Source organism: Lissotriton vulgaris, chromosome 12 (genome assembly GCF_964263255.1).
Source record: "Lissotriton vulgaris chromosome 12, aLisVul1.2, whole genome shotgun sequence".
In the NCBI taxonomy this organism is placed as follows: Eukaryota; Metazoa; Chordata; class Amphibia; order Caudata; family Salamandridae; genus Lissotriton; species Lissotriton vulgaris.
The window spans coordinates 133,589,894-133,616,645 of NC_141700.1; the positions used below are offsets into that span (position 1 = coordinate 133,589,894).

General features: G+C 45.5%; 1 protein-coding gene across 1 annotated transcript; it reads left to right on the top strand.

Moving 5' to 3' along the window:
* The first annotated feature begins 1,586 nt into the window (after positions 1–1,586).
* On the top strand, positions 1,587–18,332 carry LOC147673648 (protein S100-A2-like). Its single transcript, XM_086947586.1, has 3 exons — positions 1,587–1,713; positions 15,065–15,201; positions 18,133–18,332. Exons 1-3 carry the CDS (start codon positions 1,698–1,700, stop codon positions 18,274–18,276), a joined length of 297 nt encoding a protein of 98 aa, XP_086803712.1. The 5' UTR covers positions 1,587–1,697; the 3' UTR covers positions 18,277–18,332.
* The last annotated feature ends 8,420 nt before the right edge of the window (positions 18,333–26,752 follow it).

The following is a 26,752-nucleotide window of genomic DNA, read 5'->3' on the forward strand; positions in this document are numbered from 1 at the left end:
CTTGCTAATGCTGTCTATATATCAACTTCTGCCTCACATTTGCTGTTTATAAGCACTGTAAATAAAAGATTATAGTCTTTTCAAACTCATTGCTGCGAAGTTTATTAACATCAGAAAAAATAAATAAGTTGATCGATTCAGCCACATTCTAAACCTAGATCTCCAGCTGATACACAGATCTCATCAGCCAGTCCGTAACTCACTGAGCTGTCCAAGAAGCATGGATCTTATGTATAACACTAACTCCCCAGATTCTTAGAGCCTTTAAAACTGATGTTAATATGCCCAACTGAATGATGCTCACTTTATCAGCCCTAGAAAGATAAAAGCATGTGCCAGCTACACCAGGATTCAAAACCAACCTAAAAGTTAAACACAAATGTCAACAGTAAGTGTGTCGGTTTGTGAACATATATATTTTGAATATTTTACAGTATCCGGTTTCCACAAAAATTTGTCAGGGCCAAAGTGCAGGATTAAACAGATCTGTACATTTCCATTCAGGTGATCGTTTGCTAATGCCTGGTACTCATTTCACCTGTATAGCGCTTGCACAGTGCTTGAAAAAACGATTCTGTTTAATATAAACCTACAAGGGACTTATATCCTGCCTCACTCTCTCACTATATAATACTCACTATTGCACTTTTTACTACTCGCTCTCTAATACTCTCTTTACTAATAACTCTCTACTACTCACTATCAACTACTCACTCTACTACTTACTCTGTGTGTGGGTGCTAATGCAATAGGTCTCGCATATGCAAACGATTAAGCTATTGGCATTGTAAATAACAATGCCATTTATGATTTTAAAAAAAAATCATGAGCAATGCCAATAGCTCTACCTTTAATAATGCCGAGACTATTGCATTGTAAATGCTTGTTGTTTGATCACACCAGGTCAAGTGACAACTGCCCCCTCCAGTCAGACCTAAGAAAGATGTTCATGTGTGTAACACCAGAAATATCCAGTGCTTGCAATGGAAACACAAACGTGCATGTACTCCTTGTTCCTGAGAAGTGCCGGTACTCTCCCATTAAAAGCATTGGAGCAGTGTAGAGAAGTGCCTGCACTGTCCCTCCAAATGAAACAAGTGCAGGTACTTAGTACCCGACAGTGCCTGCCCAATTAGAGCGCTGGAAACATGACAGGGGTGATTAAAATCCTTTTTTTTGTTTTTATTTTGTTTGCAAACATCTTAAACACATGTGGATTCTTCTCAAACTCTTGCAGAAATAGTCTGTTTTTTCCCATCACACACTTTCTCGCAGAGATGAGGGTGAGAGGTTCGTTCGAGGGAGGGGGCGCGTCCTGGCAGATTCAGCGCCCACGGCGCCCTTTACAAGAGTGCTTCGCCCTCAGTAAATGAAGAGAGAGTACCATGTAGGCGCTATATTAAACACAAACTCAGAATCACGGAGGAACCCGAATCCTTGCCAACAGCAGGGATACATACCGTTCACCCCTGCTGCTGAAATGTAGCCAGCACGTCAACGGAGCACAGAGCCTCTGGCATAGGGAGGGGGCGGATTAAAAGATCATGCCAAGTGTATGAAACAAACAAAAATGCATTTCAGCGGGTTGGACGGTCACTGAGGGGGTTGGCTTTGTGGAAAGTATAAAAGCGCTGCCTCCCTCCCATAACACGCTCACTCACACGCATCCCTCTCAATACAGACAGCTTCCTGCAGCGATGGCTTCTCAGTGCGGTAAGTTTCCATCGTTTATCTGCTGCTGCGATGAGTTCCCTGATGGGTACCACCTCTGGGTTACGGCGACGCGTTCCAGGGCTAAGGTTTCTTTCCATGGCGCTTGTCGGGGGTCTGTGGTGCCTTCTAAAAGCTGCAAGGTTGACAGAGCTCTTGGGCGGAGCGTCTGCATTATGTTATGATAGGTTTGGAATAGTCTGTCAGCGGAAATTAATCTAGAGTTACCGTAAAAGACTTACATATCGGGGTAAACATTTGCCGGTGAAAGTGTGACTAGCGCCCAGAAGGTCAAGTGCACAAAGAAGAGATTCGCGTGAAAGTTGTGGGTTTAAATTCAAGTGGGTTTTAGTTGCCAAGTGCGCGTTTGAGGTCCATGAACGCTTTCCCGTGGTTTTTGGTAATTTTAACATCGGTAATTGGGAACAGTTATCCTGCTCAAAAATAGCATAAAAGAGCCAGAAAACGCACGCCCTTTGAAAGAAACCACAAGTTTCCTCTTTGATCAATGTGTGCTGGGTGCGCTCCTGGGGTGGGGGACGAAGGCTGCTCCTCGTCGCTGCAGTGGAAATGTTTAGGGCGTGGCAGCTGTTGGCAGAGCGCCGCTGGCCGCGCGACCGACGAGGTCTAGATTAGAATGGTTTTTAGGTCTCGCCTGTTGTCGATGCGCATGCGCATCGAGCAAAGCGAGACTATTGCGAGTTATCCACACTTTATCTGCACTGCAAGGAATCGTGGCGATTCCTTGCAGTGCCCGTGAGTTTTAAGGTCAATGCGCATGCGCATTAAGCTTATGCGCATGCGCATTGACCTTAAAAGTCACGGGCGCGTGCACGTCCGTCTTTGTTTACCCCTCCGCCCCCTCCCGCCGTGTCGCATTTCTCCTCCCCCTCCCCTCTCTTCCTTCCGTCGTGTCGCACCTCTCCCCTCTCCGCCCCCTCCCCTGCCCGCCCCCTCCCGCCGTGTCGCATTTCTCCTCCCCCTCCCCTCTCTTCCTTCCGTCCTGCCGTGTCGCACCTCGCCTGCACGTTTTCGGCAAGGAACTTTGCCAGCGCTTGTTTCTCCGTGCAATTAATTAATGTTCTTACTTATAACTGCTGAGTTTTTCCTCTTTCACAAGAAGGCATGGCGAGCATTGTACCGAATCCCGCCCTTGGGTGAATTTAAACCCACTGTGCCAGGAATTGTCTCATAACTAAATCAACGCCCTTATTGAGATAATTAACACGGTGTGCTTGAATTTCCTTTTCAGTTTAAGCATTTGGAGCCGCTCCGTAAACACACCAGAATATTTTTTCCCATTTTATTCCTATTTACGCTACCACAGTTACCGCATTTTGCCTGTTAATGCCCTTAACAACGAGGATGTAAGAAGTAACTTGTGCAACACACAAGAATAACACAGAGGTGCCTTAGTACACTGCTCCTGCACGTTTTCGGCAAGGAACTTTGCCAGCGCTTGTTTCTCCGTGCAATTAGTTAATGTTCTTACTTATAACTGCTGAGTTTTTCCTCTTTCACAAGAAGGCATGGCGAGCATTGTACCGAATCCCGCCCTTGGGTGAATTTAAACCCACTGTGCCAGGAATTGTCTCATAACTAAATCAACGCCCTTATTGAGATAATTAACACGGTGTGCTTGAATTTCCTTTTCAGTTTAAGCATTTGGAGCCGCTCCGTAAACACACCAGAATATTTTTTCCCATTTTATTCCTATTTACGCTACCACAGTTACCGCATTTTGCCTGTTAATGCCCTTAACAACGAGGATGTAAGAAGTAACTTGTGCAACACACAAGAATAACACAGAGGTGCCTTAGTACACTGCTGAGAGAAAAAGGTGTGTGTGGCTTTTTTGTTTCCATTCAAATCATCTGTGTTGGAACTGCTTTTGCAATACAAATGAACTCCGTTTCCTGTACGGTGCCAAAACCCATAAATTTGCTGGATCATTTAGCGCTCAAGTGGGTGACAAATTATACAGATGCGCATTATATTTGCGCTGTGTGCTCAAAGTGTTATTTCACCTAAATTTAACAATCGAGGAAAAAGCAATGTTTTTACACCTTTTATTCCCTCATTACAAGGTTTGGGTCACTGTTCTCACCAGAGAGTAACCGTGGTAACAGGAGTGCCAAACACAGGTCAGCTTAATGTGCTTCCAGTCCCAAATGCACGCTGATGTAAGATAGACTGTAGAACCATTTCCACCATTTTTTTTCTACTAACGCTTATATTCAAATGCACCATTGGCTGATGTTCTCCAGGAGTTGCCACATAAGAATTATAAGAATCAGTGACCAATGAAACGTAATTTTACCCTCAACCCCTCACCCACCCTCAACCCCTCACCCACCCTCAACCCCTCACCCTCACTCACCCTCAACCCCTCACTCACCCTCACTCACCCTCAACCCCTCACCCCTCACCACCCTCACTCACCCTCACTCACCCTCACTCACCCTCACTCACCCTCACTCACCCTCACTCACCCTCACTCACCCTCACCCTCAACCCCTCACTCACCCTCACTCACCCTCACCCTCACTCACCCTCAACCCCTCACCCTCACCCACCCTCAACCCCTCACCCACCCTCAACCTCACTCACCCTCAACCCCTCACTCACCCTCACTCACCCTCAACCCCTCACTCACCCTCAACCCCTCACTCACCCTCAACCCCTCACTCACCCTCACTCACACTCACTCACACTCACTCACCCTCAACCCCTCACCCTCACCCACCCTCAACCCCTCACCCACCCTCAACCCCTCACCCTCACTCACCCTCAACCCCTCACTCACCCTCACTCACCCTCAACCCCTCACTCACCCTCACTCACCCTCAACCCCTCACTCACCCTCACTCACCCTCAACCCCTCACTCACCCTCACTCATCCTCACTCACCCTCACCCTCACTCACCCTCACCCTCAACCCCTCACTCACCCTCACTCACCCTCACCCTCACTCACCCTCAACCCCTCACCCTCACCCACCCTCAACCCCCACCCACCCTCAACCCCTCACCCTCACTCACCCTCAACCCCTCACTCACCCTCAACCCCTCACTCACCCTCACTCACCCTCAACCCCTCACTCACCCTCACTCACCCTCAACTCCTCACCCACCCTCAACCCCTCACCCTCACTCACCCTCAACCCCTCACTCACCCTCACTCACCCTCAACCCCTCACTCACCCTCAACCCCTCACTCACCCTCACTCACCCTCACCCTCAACCCCTCACTCACCCTCACTCACCCTCACCCTCACTCACCCTCAACCCCTCACCCACCCTCAACCCCTCACCCACCCTCAACCCCTCACCCTCACTCACCCTCAACCCCTCACCCTCACTCACCCTCAACCCCTCACTCACCCTCACTCACCCCCAACCCCTCACCCACCCTCAACCCCTCACCCTCACTCACCCTCAACCCCTCACTCACCCTCACTCACCCTCAACCCCTCACTCACCCTCACTCACCCTCACTCACCCTCACTCACCCTCACCCTCAACCCCTCACTCACCCTCACTCACCCTCACCCTCACTCACCCTCAACCCCTCACCCTCACCCACCCTCAACCCCTCACCCACCCTCAACCCCTCACTCACCCTCAACCCCTCACTCACCCTCAACCCCTCACTCACCCTCAACTCCTCACCCACCCTCAACCCCTCACCCTCACTCACCCTCAACCCCTCACTCACCCTCACTCACCCTCAACCCCTCACTCACCCTCACTCACCCTCAACCCCTCACTCACCCTCACCCTCACTCACCCTCACCCTCAACCCCTCACTCCCCCTCACTCACCCTCACCCTCACTCACCCTCAACCCCTCACCCACCCTCAACCCCTCACCCACCCTCAACCCCTCACCCTCACTCACCCTCAACCCCTCACCCTCACTCACCCTCAACCCCTCACTCACCCTCACTCACCCTCAACCCCTCACTCACCCTCAACCCCTCACTCACCCTCACTCACCCTCACCCTCAACCCCTCACTCACCCTCAACCCCTCACACTCACCCACCCTCACTCACCCTCACTCACCCTCACTCACCCTCACCCTCACTCACCCTCACTCACCCTCACTCACCCTCACCCTCACTCACCCTCAACCCCTCACCCTCACTCACCCTCAACCCCTCACCCACCCTCAACCCCTCACCCTCAACCCCTCACTCACCCTCACTCACCCTCACCCTCAACACCTCGGCCTCACCCTCACTCACCCTCAACCACTCACCCTCACTCACCCTCAACCTCACTCACCCTCACCCTCACTCACCCTCACTCTCACTCATCCTCACTCACCCTCACCCACCCTCAACCCCTCACCCTCACTCACCCTCACTCACCCTCAACCCCTCACCTCACTCACCCTCAACCCCTCACCCACCCTCAACCCCTCACCCTCACTCACCCTCAACCTCATGCTAAAGATTTACAAAAAAACCCATAAACAATTCTAAAAGCACTAACTCTAATGCTGCGAGACCTATTGCATTTCTAATGCTTGTTATTAGGATTGGTTACTTTACTGGGGAGTACCAGAGGGCTGTGCAACACTCATGTAAGATAACTGGTTCTATTGTACAGCGCTCTGACACCTTCGGGTAAAGTCCACGCTTTATAAAAATGCACTAAATAAATAAACCTGGCGAAGGTTGGAGAAGGCGAGGCACATCGCACGGTGCTCCTCTGGCGCGCCGTGTGAGCGGTATGGTTTTAGCATCTGGGAGGGAGGGGCCTGGAGATGAAAGTACTTATAGCAGTGCGAGCCCCTCACCATGCAAGCTAAGGTATCCCGGACTCCTCACAATGTCTGCGCAGGGGACCCAAGCTCCGCACAATGTCTGCCCATGAGTCGTAAGCTCCTCACAGCCTCTGCGCAGGGGTCCCAAGCTCCTCACAATGTCTGCGCGGGGGTCCCATGCTCCTCACAATGTCTGCCCAGGGGTCTCAATCTCCTCACAATGTCTGCCCAGGGGTCACAAGCTCCTCACAGTGTCTGTGCAGGGGCCCCGAGCTCCTCACAATGTCTGCACAGGGGTCCCAAGCTCCTCACAGTATCTGTCCAGGGGTCCCAAGCTCCTCACAGTGTCTGCCCAGGGGTCACAAGCTCCTCACAATGTCTGCGCAGGGGTCCCAAGCTCCTCCCAATGTCTGCCCAGGGGTCCCAAGCTCCTCACAATGTCTGCCCAGGGGTCTCAAGCTCCTCACAACGTCTGCCCAGGTGTCCCTAGCTCCTCCCAGTGTCTGCGCAGGGGTCCCAAGCTCCTCACAATGTCTGCCCAGGGGTCTCAAGCTCCTCACAATGTCTGCCCAGGGGTCACAAGCTCCTCACAATGTCTGCCCAGGGGTCCCAAGCTCCTCACAATGTCTGCCCAGGGGTCACAAGCTACTCACAAGGTCTGCCCATGAGTCGTAAGCTCCTCACAATGTCTGCCCATGAGTCCAAAGCTCCTCACAGTGTCTGCCCAGGGGTCTCAAACTCCTCACAATGTCTGCCCAGGGGACCCAAGCTCCTCACAATGTCTGCCCAGGGGTCCCTAGCTCCTCCAAATGTCTGCGCAGGGGTCCCAAGCTCCTCACAATGTCTGCCCAGGGGACCCAAGCTCCTCACAATGTCTGCCCAGGGAACCCAAGCTCCTCACAATGTCTGCCCAGGGGACCCAAGCTCCTCACAATGTCTGCCCAGGGGACCCAAGCTCCTCACAATGTCTGCCCAGGGGACCCAAGCAACTCCAAATGTCGGCGCAGGGGTCCCAAGCTCCTCATAATGTCAGCTCAGGAGTCCCAAGCTCCTCACAATGTCTGCCCAGGGGACCCAAGCTCCTCACAATGCCTGTCCATGAGCCCCAAGCGCCTCAATCCGTCTATATTTATACTCGAACTCCTCACGCTGCCTCTTTGTGTCCCTCACAGTATCTCTCCATAAGCACCACCACAGCACAGTACCTCTTCAAGAGCTCCCCCAAACCTCTTGAGTTCTGTTGTGCCCCTCACAGTATCTCTCCACGACCCCCACACTTCTCATGCTGTGCCCCTAGCGCCTCACATTGTCCGTCCATGCACCCGGATCCTAATACACTCCTTATGCCTTTAGCTGCTTAGCACCCCCAGGAGTCCTAATGTCTTCACACAGTGAAAGCACCAAGATCCGAACACCATCAATGGGCCCAAGCCCGCGTACACAGACGAGGGCAATCAAGCTACAACCATACTCACTGGGGTCATGTCTGCCTGCTGCTCATGCGATAGATCCCTTGCAGGCATGGTTTCCACTTTCTGCCACAAAACAGCTTCAGAGGTTGAGTGCTTTCCTACTGGCAGCTGTCCTGCTTCTGTGCTCAAGTCCCAGAAACCCCTCTTCACTGTTGAGCGACCAACCCCAAAATATGCAACCCCCTCCCATTGACAAGGTGCTCGTAGTATTTGCAGAGATCAGGCCCCTGAACGCAGGAACTTGCACGGTGCACCCCATTATTGATAGGCCAGCAGCCATCAATCATTCATGCCTCACGGGTATGTGTAATCAAATACACTTCTACCCTCTAACATCACATACAGAAATTACCATTATTATGTAAGTTTCAGAACCTATCAAGACACGCCAATGACTTATCAGGGCCCCCTTACTCTATGGAGACTGGATCATATAGATAACACAAACAAGCAGTGGTAAGGCCAATAGGTCTAGGTTGGTGGCCAGTTTTTTGCTCTTGTCAATGCTTGTTTTGTCTTGGATTTTGCAAAACGTTTAGTGGGCAAGTGGGATGATGCTTCAAGAGACACAATGGCCTCTCCAGAATTGCACAGTGCCTAGAACTCTGTTGTTGAGTGCCACACTTGGCAAGTTGGAGACCCAGAGCCGAGCACATGAATCCTGCCGAAGTAACCAAATGCATCATATGCAACACAGTAAACGTAGTTCTATATGTCAAAGACGGTTACATAAATAATTTCTAGTCTTTGGTCATGTTCGGCTTTGCACATTTGTCCTTTGGGAAGCAAACAGTGGCAAGGCATACAAGTGGACATTAAGAAAGTAGATCTTTTTTGCTGCTAGAGCAGGGTGTGGAGACTATGGCCCTTTGCCAACCCAGCCAGCAAATATGCCAGGAAGTTGTGTCTTCTTGCCAAGAATCCAGACACAAAGTGGTTTCTCTTGGCAGAGGAACCTCCCACAGTGCCTTCCAACTTTCTGTGAGTTTCAAGAAGTTTCTTTTACTCTTCGAGATGCCAACGCGTACACTTTCTCAGTTTTCGATGCCTCTCTCAATGAAGCAGGTCTTCATGTGGTCATGGGGGGAATTAAAGGAAGAAACTTCAGGGTGCGATGGTACTTTCTTTGTATTTGCTCTGTTCTGTCATGAGACTGTTCTATGGGTGAGCATTGAAGCAAAGATTCTAGGGATCAAGATGTTTCACCAAGCAGTGCCGCACTGGCGTCCCTTGAACCTGTAATGGACATTAAAAATTGTGATTGAGGGGCAGAAACTCTTCATTAACAACAAAAGTGCTGAATATCCACATGGTATGTAGTAAGCTGTACTAGGTTTAAGCGAAAGGAACCCTGAAAGAGCAATCTGGAGATCTGAATAGACAAGGAACATTTTGAAAGATTTGTTACTCTAAATGGCCACTCAGAATTGAGAGTGACCAGTCAGAAGAACGCTGAGTGAACCATCAGAGCGTTGAATTTGCAAATAGGACTTTCAATCTGATCTCGGAATCAATAATGGGTGATCAGAATGAAAACTCAACAAGCATTGGCATAGCCAATAGGTCTCGCCTTTGGGACCTTATAAGTATTCAGTTATGCAGCACAATATCCTTGGTGCAACAACATCAACTGTTGCATGGCTAAACACTTATAAGGTCCCACAAGGCCAGGCCTATTGGCTATGCCAATGCTTGTTTTAGGAGCTGAAATGAGATTCATCTTTCAGTAGTCTCTGAGATATTGGAAGGTACTGACAAGACAGAAGAGTGTCAGAAACCTGCTTTTTTCCCAAGGTTTCGTTTCATGCAGACCAGATGATTTTTTGAAGTATAGAATATTTATTTATGGATTATAAAACACCAATAATCATCATGTCTTTTTAAAGGAACTCCCCCAATAGGAAAGTAAGGTATATTGTTTTAGAATACTAAATATAGATAATGCTTTGTATCCAAGCCATTATGAATGGTTTGCAAAATAAAAACAGGTGTCACTGTCCATATAGCAAGCTTTTAAGAAACGGATTGAGGCAGTATATTACTTGTAAATGAAATGTATTTATATTAATTAAGTATTTTTATTCATACAAATATTTTTCATAGTTATTTCCGGATAATGAGTTTTCAATACAAAAGAGCTGTGGATGGATCTTCAGTAAAGAGTTCAGGGTGCTTGGCCTTGAGACATCAAGAGCATGAGGCTCACTTTAGTGTTTACAAACCTACAGAGTGACGCTAGTGGAAAGCGCACTGATTGGGAAGCGTAACACTATTTCTCACTGATAGCATAAACCTGCTGCAACAACCAATCCAAAGCTTTAAGTATCAGAGCGCTTTACATGAGCACCAGTTTCGTTGCCAAGCAGCAGCGGAAGCTAGCGGAGTCGGAGCTGAGTGAGCAGAGTGTGCGAGTGCGAGCAGGTCTGGCGGCAAGAGGAGAGCTGCATGCATTCAGTGGCAGATCTCAGACTCCGTGAATGGCGAGAGGAGGAGGGAGGCTGTGTCCTAGGTGACGGGAGCGAGGGGCAGCGCGAGCCCGGCGAGGACTAGAGCTGAGTGCGGTGAAGCAAGGAGAGGCGCGCAGGCTGTGCTGCTGCTGCTCTTTTCAAGCACAAGTGCTTATGCTGGCATCCACCTTGCGGGAGCGAGCAGCGGCACGCAGGCCATCTGTTTTCAATTAGCGCATGTGCCGCTGCTCGCTCCCGCAAGGTGGATGCCAGCACAATCATGAGAAAAGAGCTGACCAATTTCTATAGGTCATCACCTAGAGCATCGCATGTGTGCTGCCTAGGCAAGATCTAAAAATGTGAATCATTATCTGGAACTCTGAAGCTCCAATCAATACTTTGAAAGATCAATTAGAATGAGTAACTATAGGCCTCAGTCACAAATATGAACTCTACATTGAACAATCAGAGTTCAATATGATGATTCAGAGCATTGATTGACCAATCCGAGGGCTGCATCAAAACTAAGACTGACAAAACGGAACTCTGCATTGCTGCGTGCCTAACCAAAATTCTAAAACCCAAAATTTGGAATACATATGGCTACCTGAAAGTTTCTGAAATAGTCGGTTTTGCAATGCAATGATTCATGGATTTCTTCCCCACACCTTCCTGGTGCAAAAATAAGTGCAGTCCCCAATGCTATACCTACTAGGGGTTAAGAGCAGCAATAGAAAACAGAAGAACTGAAACAACTCGGTCCTCCTTTGCATTGAATGGTCCTGTGCCACACAGAGAGAAGGATTAAGAAATGAGGCAATGGTTATAAAGTTAAACAATTCCGGTAAACTTTAATATTGTTGAAAAATAAAGCAGTTCATCGCCATGGTTTTCATAGTTTTTTTATTTTACCCTGAAAACACAACTTCAAATGAAATCTCTGCCTGAAGCGTGCTCACACACACACCCAGTTACTGCAGCAACCCCCGTTCCACCCTTCCTGTCATGTCTACGACACTTACACAGTGCACATGCTATGTGTGCTACAGTTTAGGAATATACGTTCTAACTTCAGGGCAATTTGGAGTAATTTTGTTTTTCTAGATAACTGTGACAATAACATGATAAAAAAATCAAGCAGTATACGTTTATTAAAAATGCTGCAGTTTTAAAAATGTTCTCACTACATCTTTCCAAAATTTTCCCCTCAATTTTGAGTTCTCTTTCTCTGTCACAGCTTGTATTTTGCTCGATTTCGGCCATGAAAATGACTCTAAATACACTTATTTTCGTTCCAAAGTGATAATTCACATCAAACAGTCACTTACAGTCAAAAGATTAAACAATCAAGAAAATCACTATTACTGACCATCTGGAGAAAGTTCCTGAGGCCAGAGTCATCTTTTTTTCATCAGAAAATAGATTTTTGGATTGTACAGAAATTATTCAAAATCTCAATTGTATCGCGTCTCATGTTGAATAACCACTTTTTATGGGCTCACAGTGACCAAAATGTACATTTTACAGACTTTTCCACCTACTCAGAAGCTTGTATTTTAGCCAATTTCGAGAATGAAAATGACTCTAAACACACTTATTTTAGTTCAAAAAGTGATAATTCACTTGCAATAGTCATTTATAGTCAAAAGATTAAACATTACAAAATCACCATTCCTGAACATCTGGAGAAAGTTGATAGGTCAGGGGTCATCGTTTTTCATCAGAAAATTTAGTTTTTGGACTGTACAAAAATATTTAAAATGTCTATTGTATCCACACCTCATGTTGAATAACCCCTTTATAAGGACTCACATTGAACACAATTGCAATTTTTATAGACTTTTCTTCCTAATCAGAAGCTTGTATTTTGGCCAATTTTGAGCATGAAAATGACTCTAAACACACTTGTTTTCTGTCAGGCTAGACAAGGCTAGGCTGAAAAGAACAGATGGTGACTGTTTTCTCTGCGTCTCCTGTTGCAGTTGATATCTAAATGAAATGGATGCAAATTTTACCGATCTTGTAGCTTCTTCCTTCGAGGGCTAAACTCTATGATGGTATGTTTGTGGCTGTAGCCCAGCCGCGGAAGAAAGCCTGCCGCTTGCTGCGGACCCGTGATGGCGCCCAAAGGCGATATCAATATATGGGAGATTGGTGTCCAGGAGCAGCTGACCACAGACAATATGACACCCAGCGCAACATTTTCACCAGCCCACAGGGGTTTTAATCACTTAGTTATTTACTGCTTCAATGATGAACTCACTCGAGACAATTGGTTCATGCACTACAAGATCCAGAAGGCCATTTCATGTGACCACGTCCTTGGAGGCAGGCGCTTTAAATTACAGTGCATGCTGCATCATCATTGCCAGCAGATGCCATTGAGAAAGGGATAGGATTCCCGAAACCGATTTGGCTGAAAAGAACAGATGATGACTGTTTTCTCTGCGTCTCCTGTTGCAGTTGATTCCTAAATGAAATGGAAGCAAATTTTACCGATCTTGTGGCTTCTTCCTTCGAGGGCTAAACTCTATGATGATATATATATATATAAACCTGATGTCACTATCAATCTTGACACAGATACGGAAATTATCATGACAAACACAGAAACCACCAAAAAGTCATGCAGATTTATCACCACGTTCAGCAGACAATCCCAGACCATCAAAAAAATAATTAATCAACAATGGCCTATAATCCAAACAGATGTTGTCCTCAACGAGGTTTACACATCTAGACCCAATTTCACATTTAGGAAGGCCTACTCAATGAGAAGTGACCTTGTTAAATACAGCCCAGAATAATTTTTCAAAAAAAGTTGGTTTCCCACCAAGAAAGGATTTTTTAAATGCAGTTCCTGTAGGGCCTGCAAGTTTGGTGTCAATACCCCTTCATACACTAGCGCATTCTCTGATATCCCTATTCAAATTAAGGGGCATTACACCTGTAAAACAGAGTACGCAGTGTATATCCTTAAATGCATTTGTGGATTGACCTACGTAGGCAGCACGAAATTACAGGCACATGCTAGAATACTGCAACACCTGAGGGCTACGGTCAATTCCGACCCCACATACCCCGTGGCTAGGCATGTCAAAAATGATCATGACAATAATCTAGAAGTTTTGAAGTATTTTGTCATAGACAGCATACCACCCAACAAAAGAGGGGGTGATAGAGATAAGAAATTGCGCCAACTAGAAACTAAATATATTCTAGAGCTGGACACTAAGACCCCAAGAGGGCTCAACACTTGTGAAGATCTTTATCACTATCTATAATAAATAGCTTGGTTACTTTCTCGTTTGGTCTACATAACATATTTAATTGGGCCTCCTATAGACATATATTAATTTATTGTTTTAGGTGATTCTCCTTTTAAATAATATTTATACATATTTATACATTTTTAACATTTTTTATGTATATTTATTGTGTATTTGGGCATTAAGGTAAAATATCAAATTCATTAGGTCATACAACTACGCATAATATAATCCAATTGTAGATAAAAGGATACTGGAATATTTGTATTGCTGATAGTATTTATTGATTCGCATTTCATGAACTACTTAAGTTATATACATGTATCTAATCCTACTTCATCTATATCGATGTCCGTGAGATGATGTATTGTGTATATAGTTAAATTAACTTACTGAACTGTTTCTCTTTGTTATTTACGACTATGTATATTAGATTCTCGATGATTGCTGTATTTGCACAGATATTATGTATTCTCTTCGTCACGTCGAGAATTATTGCTGCCTAATTCCCTCAAAATTCTTTTCACTTTGCACTTTAAACTAGCACTTTTTTCTTGCACACAAATTAACAATGTTCATGAGATCTCAGAAAAAACAGATATTCTAAACAAAAATATCGATGACATATATTGCATTTAAGCAGTTATTAACCATGTTGCACAGTTTCGCTATTTCAATAATTTTAATATATATGTATTTGTACTATATATTGAGCTTGATATATGCAACATTTGTTGAATTGTTTTAAACGTTGCACCGTAATGGGCATACAATATATGCTAGGTGAGGAAAAATAGTCTGTTTTCCATTATCATCGTTTGAAAATGTAGTCCTTTGTTGATACCCACAGCAAACAATGTGATCTCATGTGATTGGTGGAAGGTGATTTTAAATGTAACGTTAACACGAACACTAATTGCCAGCGAGCAAGGCGGCAGGGACCGCCGAAACGCGTTTGGTAGACACGGCTTTGCACTTTATATAATGTTCCAATAAATACCTGCTTTTGGCAGATATTTCAAGGAGTCCGTTTCACTCATTTTGTGTTGCTGACCGGTATCGGAGTGTGGAAACTATATATATATATATATATATATATATATATATATATACACAAGCAAATGTAACATTTCAAATTGAAACACTCTGCAAATGTGAAGGAGTTTAAAATTGGAGGTTAAAAATGAAGTTGGTACCCTTATCTTGATTAGTGGGGGCAAAGCAAGTGCAGTACACAGACTCTAATAGGGGCAGCAGTGATTTAGTAGGGGCTCACAGGAGCCAAAAGGTTAAGAACAACTGCCTCTGAACATCATTAACATCAATTGTCTCTTCTGAACTTTAGAGACCAGAAGAAAGTGATGAGGTTTCTCTGTTTCCTCTTCTGTTTTACAGACAAAATGAATCTGGAAGCTTTGATGTGCACAATGATTGAAAAGTTCAATAAATACGCAGGAGAAGATAAGGACAGCAGCACGCTGAGCCAGCCTGAACTCATCAAGATGGCCAAGGCGGAGTTTCCCACACTCTGCGTAAGTAAATGGCGTAAGCAATGGGGGGGGAGGGGGGTGTTAAAATAGATAGTGTCGAAAGCTTGCGACTTATTAGGTTTGCAAAGCCTCCTAACCTAAGGACACGCTGCGCTGTCCCCATGAGCCTACCAACGTGTGCATGCAGTAACGCAGACCAAGTCATCTCTGGTGCTCTAAGGCCACTGTGCAATGAGAGGCCCAAAGCATTTCCTTTGCAGAGGGGCCATGCAATTGTAAACGTGTCATAAGTGCATGATGGTTGAGCACAAATCATCAAGTGATCGGTACTGACACCAATCATGATTATGACCCGGATGTTACTCTTCTACGGAGGTAGCCTGGTGGTCCTGCCTCCTGTCAGGGCGGTTTTGTCGCTGGTGGCGCCCGGTGCGGCAATCACTTTTGGCACCCCAACACCCAAGGACTGCCTCCTAGGATCCTCTCATTACCATCTACAAATCTGCCTCTCATCTATCCAATCATAAGATATTGCTAAACACAGTGCCCCTCCTAAGGTCACTGCGCCTACTCCACAGGTCAGCGCCCAGTGCGGCTGCACAGGTCGCACTGCCCTAAGGCCGGCCCTGCCTCCTGTAGCCCTGGGGCCCTCCTTGCAAGACCTGTCAGTCATGGGCTGTGCCTAACATGTGTGAACTGAAGGGTCCCATCTTCTCTTTTTCCCAGTGTCCCTGCGCCTTGCTATCCTCCAAAAACCCTTGGTTGAAGGATGCACCTGACATCCCGCTTAAGGCCCTGGATTTGTTACAATCTCCCTGATGGCTCGTATATCCACCAAGCAGCTACGCCAGCAGAAACGTAAACAAATTGTATTACTTCTTTTACCCATATGGTCATAACGTTCACACAGGGGAGTCTGGCATCTCCCCGAAAAATGTGAATGCTACTGCTGCAAAGGTTCCTTATATTGATTACTTTTGATCCCAGACACCATTCAAATATTACTGGCTATTCACTTCTGCATCTTTTTATGTAGAAGATGGGGCCTTTGTGCGTTTCTTCTGCCTTGATTTCCTGCTTCCCTTCTGTTTTTGTAAGATACTGGGGGTGATATTTCCAAGAAAATGCCGGAGCGCTGTGTTATGCCAAATTTGCCAATGCCGCTCTCAGACACTTTTGAAACCCAGGGATGCGCCATATTTACAAAAATACACCTCACCCAACGGTTCCCCTAGCGCTGGCACTAAAAAAGCTGCCTAGCGCAAGCACAGGCACCCTTGAGCCATGTTGCAAGGGTGCCTGCACTGCAGGTGCGATTGTTTATGAGCAGGAAGTGACACCTTCCTGCACATAAACAATCTTTAAAGGCGATTTGCTCTTTCTATGCGTGCAGCACAGATGGAAAGAGCAAAAAACGGGGAGAAATTAATAGTTTATCCTCTTATCGCCGTCCTAAGAGCAGGTATTTCCTAACATTAGTTTTTGGTGCTGCCACACCCTTGTAAACCTGGGGCAGCTTCAAAAAGCAATGGGTGTTGCAGTGGAATACCAAAGCAACACCCTCAGCCCACCCCTTTACCGCAGCAGACTGCAGCGGTAAGGGACATATTTACAAGGTGGCATTAAGCCAGGTTGTGGCTTAGAGCTACCCTGTAAATATGGAGATTGGCGCAACGCCACTGGAGCGTCAAAAAAAGTGACGCTCAGGTCGCGATAGGGACTTGGAAATAAGCCCCTGGGAGTCTGATTTATAAAGGGTCTCCACACTCATGGCGGATGCCCTGCAGTTGTGGGGGTGTCTCCACACTCTGGGCCAGAGCCTGACATTTGACCTCCTTCTTTGAACGCACAGCAAATGTGACAAGGTAAGAACAAAATGTGAAGGCCTGTTCACGAAATGCGAGGACTTGTGGAGCAATACAAGGAGCGATGGTGAACAAGGTTTGCTCTATGGGAGTGACTATGGGGCATATTTACAATGAAAGTGGCGAAGGGTGTCGTTAAGCCTAGAAGGCTAATGACATGCTCCGCCACTTCCAAAACACAGGGCTGCACCATATTCACAAGAATATGGTGCAGCCCTGCGTTTCCCCCTGCGCCGGCGCTAAATGTAACAGGCCAACGCAGACACCCTTGCACCACAGTGCAAGGGTGTCTGTGTGCAGGGGAAGTGTAGGATGGTGTCACTTCCTGCACATAAACAATCTTTAAAAGCCGTTTCCATACTTCTATGTATGCTGCTTAAAGCAGCACACATAGAAGTTGCACAATAGCATTTTTTCAAAATGATAGTTTATGTGCAGGAAGGTCTTCCTGCACATAAACAATCATAGACAACTTTCTGTTTCTATGTGTGCTGCACAAGGCAGCACACATGGAAACAGCAAAAACGAGGAGAAATAAAGCATTTCTCCTCCTAGCGCCTGTTTAAGACCAGGTTTTTTCCTGGTCTTAATTTTGGCGCTGCCTCCTATTTACGCTGCCCTTGTAAATAGGAGGCACCATCAAAATGAATGGGTGTTGCAGTGCAACTCCCACCACAACACCCATTGCCCTCTCCCATCACGCTAAATACAGTGTGAAAGGGTGCCTTATTTACAAGGTGCGGTTAAGCCAGGTAAAGTGACTTTGTGGTGGCGATAGGGTCTTGTAAATATGTCCCTAAGACATGCTGGGCAGCCTAAAACAAATAAAGGCAGCAAATAGATAGCCAGAAAAGTGAGTTACAAACTGCAGAGCCAATGGTAAGCAATGGGTGAAATGCATTCCCAGGGAAGCTTTCATAATGGCCAGAGGAAGTCTTTTCACGACCATACAGCTGCTCTGTCTGGTAGGCTTCAACCTATAAAACCATCAGCTAATTGTATTTCTTCTAGTACTGTGAAGCAAGCGAACTCTCTCAATACAGTGCACATTGTTTACTGTTTACTCAAAGGCACAAATATATTTTATATGCTTTCTTCTCGTTCACAGAAAATGGACAAAAGTGGCGATATACTGAAAGGCATTTGCGGGAAAATGGACCTCGATGGCGATAATGTTGTGACTTTCCAAGAGTATGGCATATTCATGATCTCAATCGCATGCGTACTGAGAGAATCTGGATGCAAAAAATAATGTAATGAAAGCAGCAAGAGCTGGACGTGCATTTGTAATAAATTTTTTACCAATGGGTTCTGTCTCTGCGCCATTTCATTCTGTCGCTCGGCCGCACCTATCGTTCCGATAGCTCTTTGAGATGGCTCATATGGTGCATAATTTGAGCAGGAGATGCCAGTAAAATGGGAAACAGTGACAGAGAGAGAAACAGAGAGGGCTGCTGATGGTCTGTTCAAGAATGACCCAAGAATAATCTCCAAGGTGGAACTAAGGGAATATTTATTTGAGATCCAACCCGCTGAAAAAGCCAGCTTGGTGCCAGAATCTACTGAATCAATCGCATTCCACTTGATACATTGCAAGGCTTTATTTAATTACCTTGAGTAGAACGTTGACTCTCCAGATTACCCTTCATTATTGTTTTTCCTCTTTTCAGGGTCATCAAATGAGAGTGGGATAGATCACATTTAGGGTAGTCGGTGATCTACAAATAGGGTGCCCTCTGCCCACCTGCCCACCATGTAAACATTGCCTCTGCTTTTAGACATGCTTGAGCAACAGGGACTACATCAGCTAAAATGACGTTAGTAGCCATCTCATGCAGGATTACCACTAGAGCCCATTCCAGTGGAACCGGAGGAATTAACAGGAGCAGCATCTTAAACGTTAACAGACTCACATGTTCACCACTCAAATTAACTCATATTTTCCTATACCAACCCACCACTAATCCTTTTGGGTTCCCGAAGTAGCATGCTACTCGCCAAAAAGCGCTTTGAAGCCTTGTCTGGGGTAGAAAGTGCCCTATAAATAAAATTACAATACAATAAATGCGTCTACATGTGTAACGCACTAACACCCCCAGCAGCAAGTGTCCTTGGTAACCAAAAAAATACTATTAGCTAGAAGGTTCCCCAAAACAGAACATTAATAGGCACTCAACTATTTCTTTTTAATATATTTTGGCATGCAATTATTCTGTCTTCAAACATTTGTTCATCAATTTCTGAAAATACTAACATTTGGCTACCAACTACACATTTTTTCATCTTGGTAAACTTAATATATTCCCAAAAAACAAAACTTGGATTTTTTTTTTTTTTCCGACAACACATACTTTTCTTTTTGTAAATACCGGTTTGGTGAAAAAAGAATAGCATGTCGTGTTTCATATGCCTGTGCAAACCATCACATGACATTGATGGCCCTATAAAGCCAAAGACCCCACTATATGTTAAATATGGGCTTCATTATGCCAGGGTCTACTACAGTGTGGTTCTGCTGGACACTATACATATATTTCCGGTGTTTTATTTTAGCCTGTCGTTGCCAGTGGGGGCTAGAGGCACACACTTTTGGGGACCAATATATATATTTTCTTAATAAGACATTTCCCGAGAGCAAGAGCGGGAGAAAGGAGGAACCTGCAAGAGTGAGATAAATGGGAAGGGCAGTGGACTAAAGAGGCCTGAAGTGGACTGAAGACAACTCGGACTTGGTTTTCGGCACTCTGACATATAAGCGCTAAATTTTTCAAGGAAATTGTTGTAGGTTTGGTAAGGAGAATTGAAAGTTGACAGTTAACACATGTTGACATCTGTACATCATAAGTTTTAATCCTAGCAAACCTCACTTAACTTTACATTCTTCTAAAGTTAGTAAATTGAATAAAATGTAATGGGATTTTAGTAACATGCATTACTTATTGCATTGGTTCATAACCTTTTGACTTCTGCAAACCCCCACTGAATGACAACTGGAAGCCAAGGACCACCAATTCATTTTATACAGTTTGTATCCCTTGGACCTGACATCCTTGGTGTGGTTTTCCCCCAACGTTTTGCCTTTGAGCCTCCTGCTTTTGCTGACCTTAGGACTCTGCACACTTTGCGACTACAAACCAGTGTGAAAGTGCTTGTGCTCGCTCCTTGATTCATGGCAACACAGGTTTACACCCAACTGGCACATTTAATGTACTGTTTACTTGTAAGTCCCTAATAAACAAGTTACTTACCTTTGGTAAGGCCTTATCTGGTAGAGACTATATCTAGCCACAGATTTCTTAACTTTGAATTTCCCCAATCGTCAAACTGGATCCAGATGATTTTTTATGAGCAATATCACTTGTGCGCCAGTGGGTGGCGTCAGTTAGCTCCGCACGGTGTCATCCAAACTGAAAGTGATGACTGTGTCACCTATATAGGCCCCACCTTGGTGCGCTGGTGTCAGTTACTTTTCAAATCTTTTTTCATGGCAGAAGTGCATTGCTATAAAGAGCACTGACACTGGTGTGTTGAAACTAGGGCCCTACAATAGGTCAGCCAGACCCTAGAGATCTGTCCACAGAGCAGGGAGGATGGGTGGGTCGGTAAGGAATCTAAGGCTAGATATAGTCTCTACCAGATAAGGTGCTACCAAAAGCAATTAATTTGTTCATCTGATGGAGACTTCTAGCTGCTAATTCCTTACCTTTAAATAGATATCCAAGCAATAACATTCCTGGTGGTGAGTCTACAGACACATTTAAACTAGGAAGTCCTGCAGGACCAAATGTGTGAAATGCCCATTCCTATGGACGAGACTGTCCAGGCAGTCATGCTTGGTAAACACGTGCAGGGAATCCCATGTTGCTGCCTGGCAAATTTCAGGACTGGGACTCCACGTGCTAATGCAGTGGTCACAGCTTTAGCTCTGGTGGAATGAGCCCTGGCGGAATGAGTCCATAAGCCTTCAGATCTTGATGCAGAGAACGACCCATCGAGAGTTGGTTCCTTTCTCCATTGCCCGGCCTTTCTTCGCACTAACATACCACACGAAGAGTTAGTCGTCCACCGGGACTCTCGTATGCGGTCAAGTTAGAATAAAAAAGCTCTTTTTGGGTCCAGGAGGTGGAGTTGCTCCTCTTACTCAGAGGGATGTGGAGGAGCATAGAATGTGGGCAAGGTGACAGATTGGCTCACATGAAATACATGAAATGATGTTATTACTTTTGGTAGAAAAGAGGCCATAGTGCGAAGCACCAGTTTGTCCAGATACACTGAGAAGTATAGAGGCCATTGTAATTGCCACAAGAAAGGCTGCTTTGATAGTGAGCAGCATGAGGGGACAGTTCTGCAAAGGCTCAAAAGGAGCGCACATCAAGAATGTGAGAATCAAGTTAAGGACCCACTGAGGCATAATGAAAGGGGGAAAGAGATGCATAATACCTTTCAAAAACCTATTTATAATAGGGGACTTGAAAAGGGAGGGTTGGTCTGGCAGCCACAAGAAGGCAGAAAGATAGCCTTTGAGAGTGCCCAGAGCAGAGCCCTGCTGATCATGGGAAAGAATGAATAAGAGTACCTCAGAAAAAGGACAAAACAGTGAACAATTTGTTTGGGGGAACACCATTCCTCAAATGTTATCCAATGGTAGCCGTACACCGTCTTAGTGGAGGGATGACTGACTTCAAGAATAATGTTACAGACTTCGGGAGGGAGTTCGAAAGCTGTCAACTGCCACTGCTCAATCTCCATGCAAGGTGGTGTAGAGTTGACAGGTTTGGGTGGAGGACCCTTTCCATGCTGCTGCGACAGACTATCCTCCCGAAGGGGTACCCTGATCAGAGGATCGACACGCATGTTCAGTAGTTCGGGATACCAGACTCTCCGTGCCCAGTCCAGAGCCACAGGGTTGACTTGGGCCTACTTGGTCTTGATCTTATTGAGAACTCTGGGCAGGAGTGGTATGAGCGGAAAGGCGTACAGGAGCCCTGAGCTCCACTTGAGTCAAAAAGTGTCACAGAAAAAGAGCCGCTTTGGAAACTCCAGCATGCAAAACTCCTGTCATTGCACATTCTCGACAGAGGCAAATAGATCTAACCAATGCTCTCCCCAATGCTAAAAGAGGGGAAACAGTGTTTACAATGCTGCCATTACATTGCGTTCATTTTACAACGTGGTCGTTACAACTACCGCCTTGTTAGAACTCGATACCTTTACATCGCAAGTCATTAGATCGACTTGCTGTAGGGGGTGCTCTAACCTAAGGAATAGTATAATTTACTATTCCAACACCTTCCCTACTGTTGCGCACGCTGGAGTTGGAATGGTAAATTATACTGTTCCTAAGTCCAGTGTGCCCCCCACAGCAAGTCGATCTAATGACTTGCGATGTAAAGGTATCGCGTTCTAACAACGCAGTCGTTGTAACGACCGTGTTGTAATAGAATGCGATCTAATAGCATGCGTACCACATGCTATATTCCTAAAAGCAACCTTGCGTCACCTCTGGGTGGAGACGGCATTCGTGATCCGCTAGACATTGACGGATGAGTTTGTCCGCCCTGGCGTTCAGGAAACCAGCCAGGTGATGAACCACCAGAGTTATGCCCTGCTGTTCCAGCTATGTCCAGAGATGCAGGGCCTCTTGACAAAGGGTCCATGACCCCACCCACCCTGTTTGTTGCAGTAGCACGTGTCAGAGGTGTTGTCCAATAACACCTGCCCTAGACTTCACTTGATGGAGGGTAGATTAGCTTGCAATGCCAGTCAGATCGCATGGAGCTTCAGCATGTTGGTGTGGAGTCCATATTCCACCAGAGACCAGAGTCCTCTGATCTCCACCTATCCCAGATGGCCGCCCCATCCCAGCAGAGAGGCATCGGTCATGACTGTGAAATCTGTTTGGGGAAGGGTCTACATCTGACCCAATTGTGGTTCAGTAGCCACCACTACAGATCCTTTGCAGTTTCTGCCAAGATTTGGACCATGTCGTAGAGATTCCTCTGATACGGAACCCACTGGAACCTCAGGTCCCACAGCAGAGCCCGCATATGTCATATGGCATGTGTCACCAGCAGGATGCAAGAGGCCATGAGGCCCAGCAGGCTCAGAGTCAGGCTCACCAAAACCCAGTATAAAGGTTAAAACATTGGTATCATAGCCTGAATATCTTGGACTTGCAGCAAGGGACGATAAGCCTGAAACTTCACGGTTTCCAGAACAGCTTCGATGAAAGGGAGCATCTGAGAGGGTGCCAGGCGTGACTTCAGCATGCTGATAGTGAACCCCAGAGAATGCAGGAGGTTCGCTGTAGTCTAGAGCTGGGAAACGACAGCCAGGGTTGAGCCTGCCTTCAGCAGCCAGCCTCTGAGATAGGGAAGACCGGCACCCCTGACCTGCGCAGATGAGCTGCGACCACCGCCATCACCTTGGTGAAGACCCAAGGTGCGCTTGTAAGGCCAAAGGGAGCACGGTGAACTGAAAATGCTCATGGTTTCCCAAGTTTTATCACACAAGTGGAAGTAGGGGTGGGTTTTTTGGAAGATTGTAATAATATAGCTCCCTTGTTAATGTGGGGAAAGCTCTGGAGCACCCCAAAGGTTGGTTCTCCAGGGAAGTTTTGAAAGATTGTTTATATCTTGATAACAACAAGGCTAATCCATGGATAGCTTATGGCACTGAATCATATTTGACCTAGTTCGCCAACCCACAGCACAGATTTTATTTTACAAGGCTGAGAATAAATATAATTAATCATTTAGTCGCTTTTCCTTTGGCTGGATCTTGGGTTGGTTTCTTTTCAAAACGTCCTTGTGACAACATTTTAAACCGATCAACTTTGCACTTTATGACATTTGTAGTGTAGTTCCTATTTTTCCAATAGGCTCTGCGCATTGGAAAAACATAACCAGCAGTGTAGACGTAGGACTGAGGTCATCTAGGTCTCTACTGACTATGTTAAACTTAATTTAGGTTTGCGCCAGCTAGCTCAGAGGTCACTGGAAACTTTCTTGAATGAAGAGGGATGGATAACCTTCCCTGGCTCAGACAAGAAGGGATTCAGTTTCCGACAACCGCACAAACATGACAACTTTGCTCCCTCAGAATAAGAGTATATCTCTACAGTCGTGTGAAAACAATAGACAGATATTTCACTCAGTCAGCTGTGCATACTTAGTTTCACCAGAGTGCAGAGAAATAGAGAGATGGGCGTTTTCAATAAAAAGGTGTTATTTATTGAGCAGTCTTCTTTCTCATGCAAGAGAAATGAATTGAAACAATTGCAATACTTAAAGTAAAGTAAAGTGCGTACAGTAAAAGTAGTATTATGAAATAATACTGTAAAAGCATTGATACGGTTTCTTAGCCATATGATACTTTAAAATGGATAAAATATATACATACATAAATACATTGATTAAAAGGCTCAACTGGTGCTTCTAACTACGCCTACCCCAGTGTACCTGACCTAAGCCTAATACGTGGGAAGGGACAAGTAAGTAGCGATGTTAAGTTAAGTTGATTAAGATAATTTTGCCAAGAATCTGCATCAAGAATTCTCCTAAGGGTTTAGTCAGCTCCGTACCTTGGTAATAGAATGTGGGAGGTCTGGTATCTCTTTCCTCAGGACTCGATATTCTAGCAACCCGCAAGGGTAGGCTGGAAACACCGGAGCTGGATTTTCTCGGCTGGAGAAAAAGACAGCGTCTCTCTCAGTGCGTCAAACAGGAGGGGCGGCCTCCGCGGGCACTCGCATCAGCTGGGCTCTCGGGCAAGTAGATGGCCACTCTGCTCCAAACCACCGTGTGTTTGCTTAAGGCAACTGTTGGTATTTTATGCCTGAAAAGTGCCGGGTTTGACGTAAGGTTGGACATAAGACGTCACCAAGAACTAACAGTTCTTGCAGGACTTCAGGAGTTCATGTTCAAATCAAAACAAAAGCAGGGGGGGTTTTCACGGGCTGCTGGAGGCTTGGTTTGTTTAAAGAACGCGTTGTGCTTTCTAGGAGTCGATGGGAGTAGCCGTGCTGTGTTTTGGATTGCATGGGCTATTACTGAATATGAATCTGATTCTTATGCCTTTGTCAGGACATTATTGATTATAACCTCACAAGGGCATAAATCGGGATTATCAAATTAGGGTCCTAGATAAGAACAAGACACCCACTCCACGAACTGATGTCCATCGTTACTAAAACTAAGCAATATTAAACATTCAAAGGTGCATGTGTTTTTTCCGACCCACCCCAACATACTTATTTCGCATTTGAAATGGTATACGGTAAATACACGGAAATGAGTATTTGTACTGTACGCTATCATTCAGAGAAATGCATATATATATATATATATATATATATATATATATATATATATATATATATATATATATATATATATATATATATATATCAGCTGAACGAATTGCAAAAAGTACACATGAAATGGCTCTAAATACAGAAAAGAAGGTCAAGACCATTTCATCACATATTTATACAAATTTCTGTATATGTGCTAGAGGCTGAGGTAAAATATTGTCTCTAGTATCCTAAAATAGAAGCTCTGTTCTCTAAGAATAGTTCTACTTTAAGCAGAGTACCATGTGCCAAAAAAAGTAAATATTTTGAAAATATGGGCAAAAATAATTTCGCTTTCAGGGGAAAAGTTCCAAATATTTTCTGTAGCTTTGTTTATCAAAAACTGAAGGCCGAGTTCAGGGAACGCGGTGTGCTCATTGTTTTTATTAAGAGTTATTCTCGTTGACTGGAGAGAACATTATCTCAGACATACCCGCAAAAAATTGGTCTACCACATCAGGTGAAAGTTCGACCAAGTATGAAAATGCTGCAACTGTGCAGTTCTCTGCGTGAGTGCTATCATCGATGGTTGGATCAGCAATGCTCACAGAAGGCTGTACCTGTTCGGTGCTGCTTTCCTCTCTTACCTCACCGACACATACTCGTAGTGGTGAAGTCTCAACGAATGCCGTCATCAGAATCGGTAGCCGCTGGGGACAACACGATGCATGAGTCGTTAACGGACCTAGCAAAGTATCGATATCCATTGGTACTGCTGATTGTAGTGTAAGACAGATGTCCAACACGCATTCTTCTCCGCATAGCAGACATCGAAGCACAGGTATGATGCAATCTTGCCAGATCGGTCTGAATGAAAGAAACCAGGTTGTACTTAGATCTTTAAGCCGGGCCAATCCGAGGACCTTAGTGATATGGTCTCGGTATCGTATTGCTAGGATCGTTTCTTCCATCGTTGCTAGAGTCTTGCCTGTGGATTGGCTTGCCTTATCGGTGCAGAAGAAGCAGAAATAAAATTCCTGCCACGAGTCCCAAGATTAAGGGTAGGCCGCCAAAGACAGAATGCACAAAATTCGGGAAGATGCCCAGAACTGTTTCAAATGGTGTTAACAGTCCCGAACAAAAATTGTCTTAAATACATGTGCGATACCACTGGTATCAGACATGTTTAAGATTTGGCTTAATACTTCGAAGAAATGTACGGGGCAATTTGTTGATAAAAGTGTATGTATCTCTGCTGTTGTCCTTGCAACTTGCAGTTCATATGTTTCTTTTAATGACGTTGGAGGCACAGTTGTTTGTAAAAGAATAGACTTCATTCTGCTTAAAGTATCAATTCGAATAGAAGAGATATTCAACCGAGGCCATAACGCAGCCCCCATATCTGGATTGCTGTGTGGATACAATACTTGCATAC

What these genes read in the sequence shown, in the direction of transcription:
- LOC147673648 (XM_086947586.1), top strand. An exon ending in CGGAGTTTCCCACACTCTGC is followed by an intron (nt 15,202 to 18,132) that starts GTAAGTAAATGG and finishes TCTCGTTCACAG; the next exon opens with AAAATGGACAAAAGTGGCGA.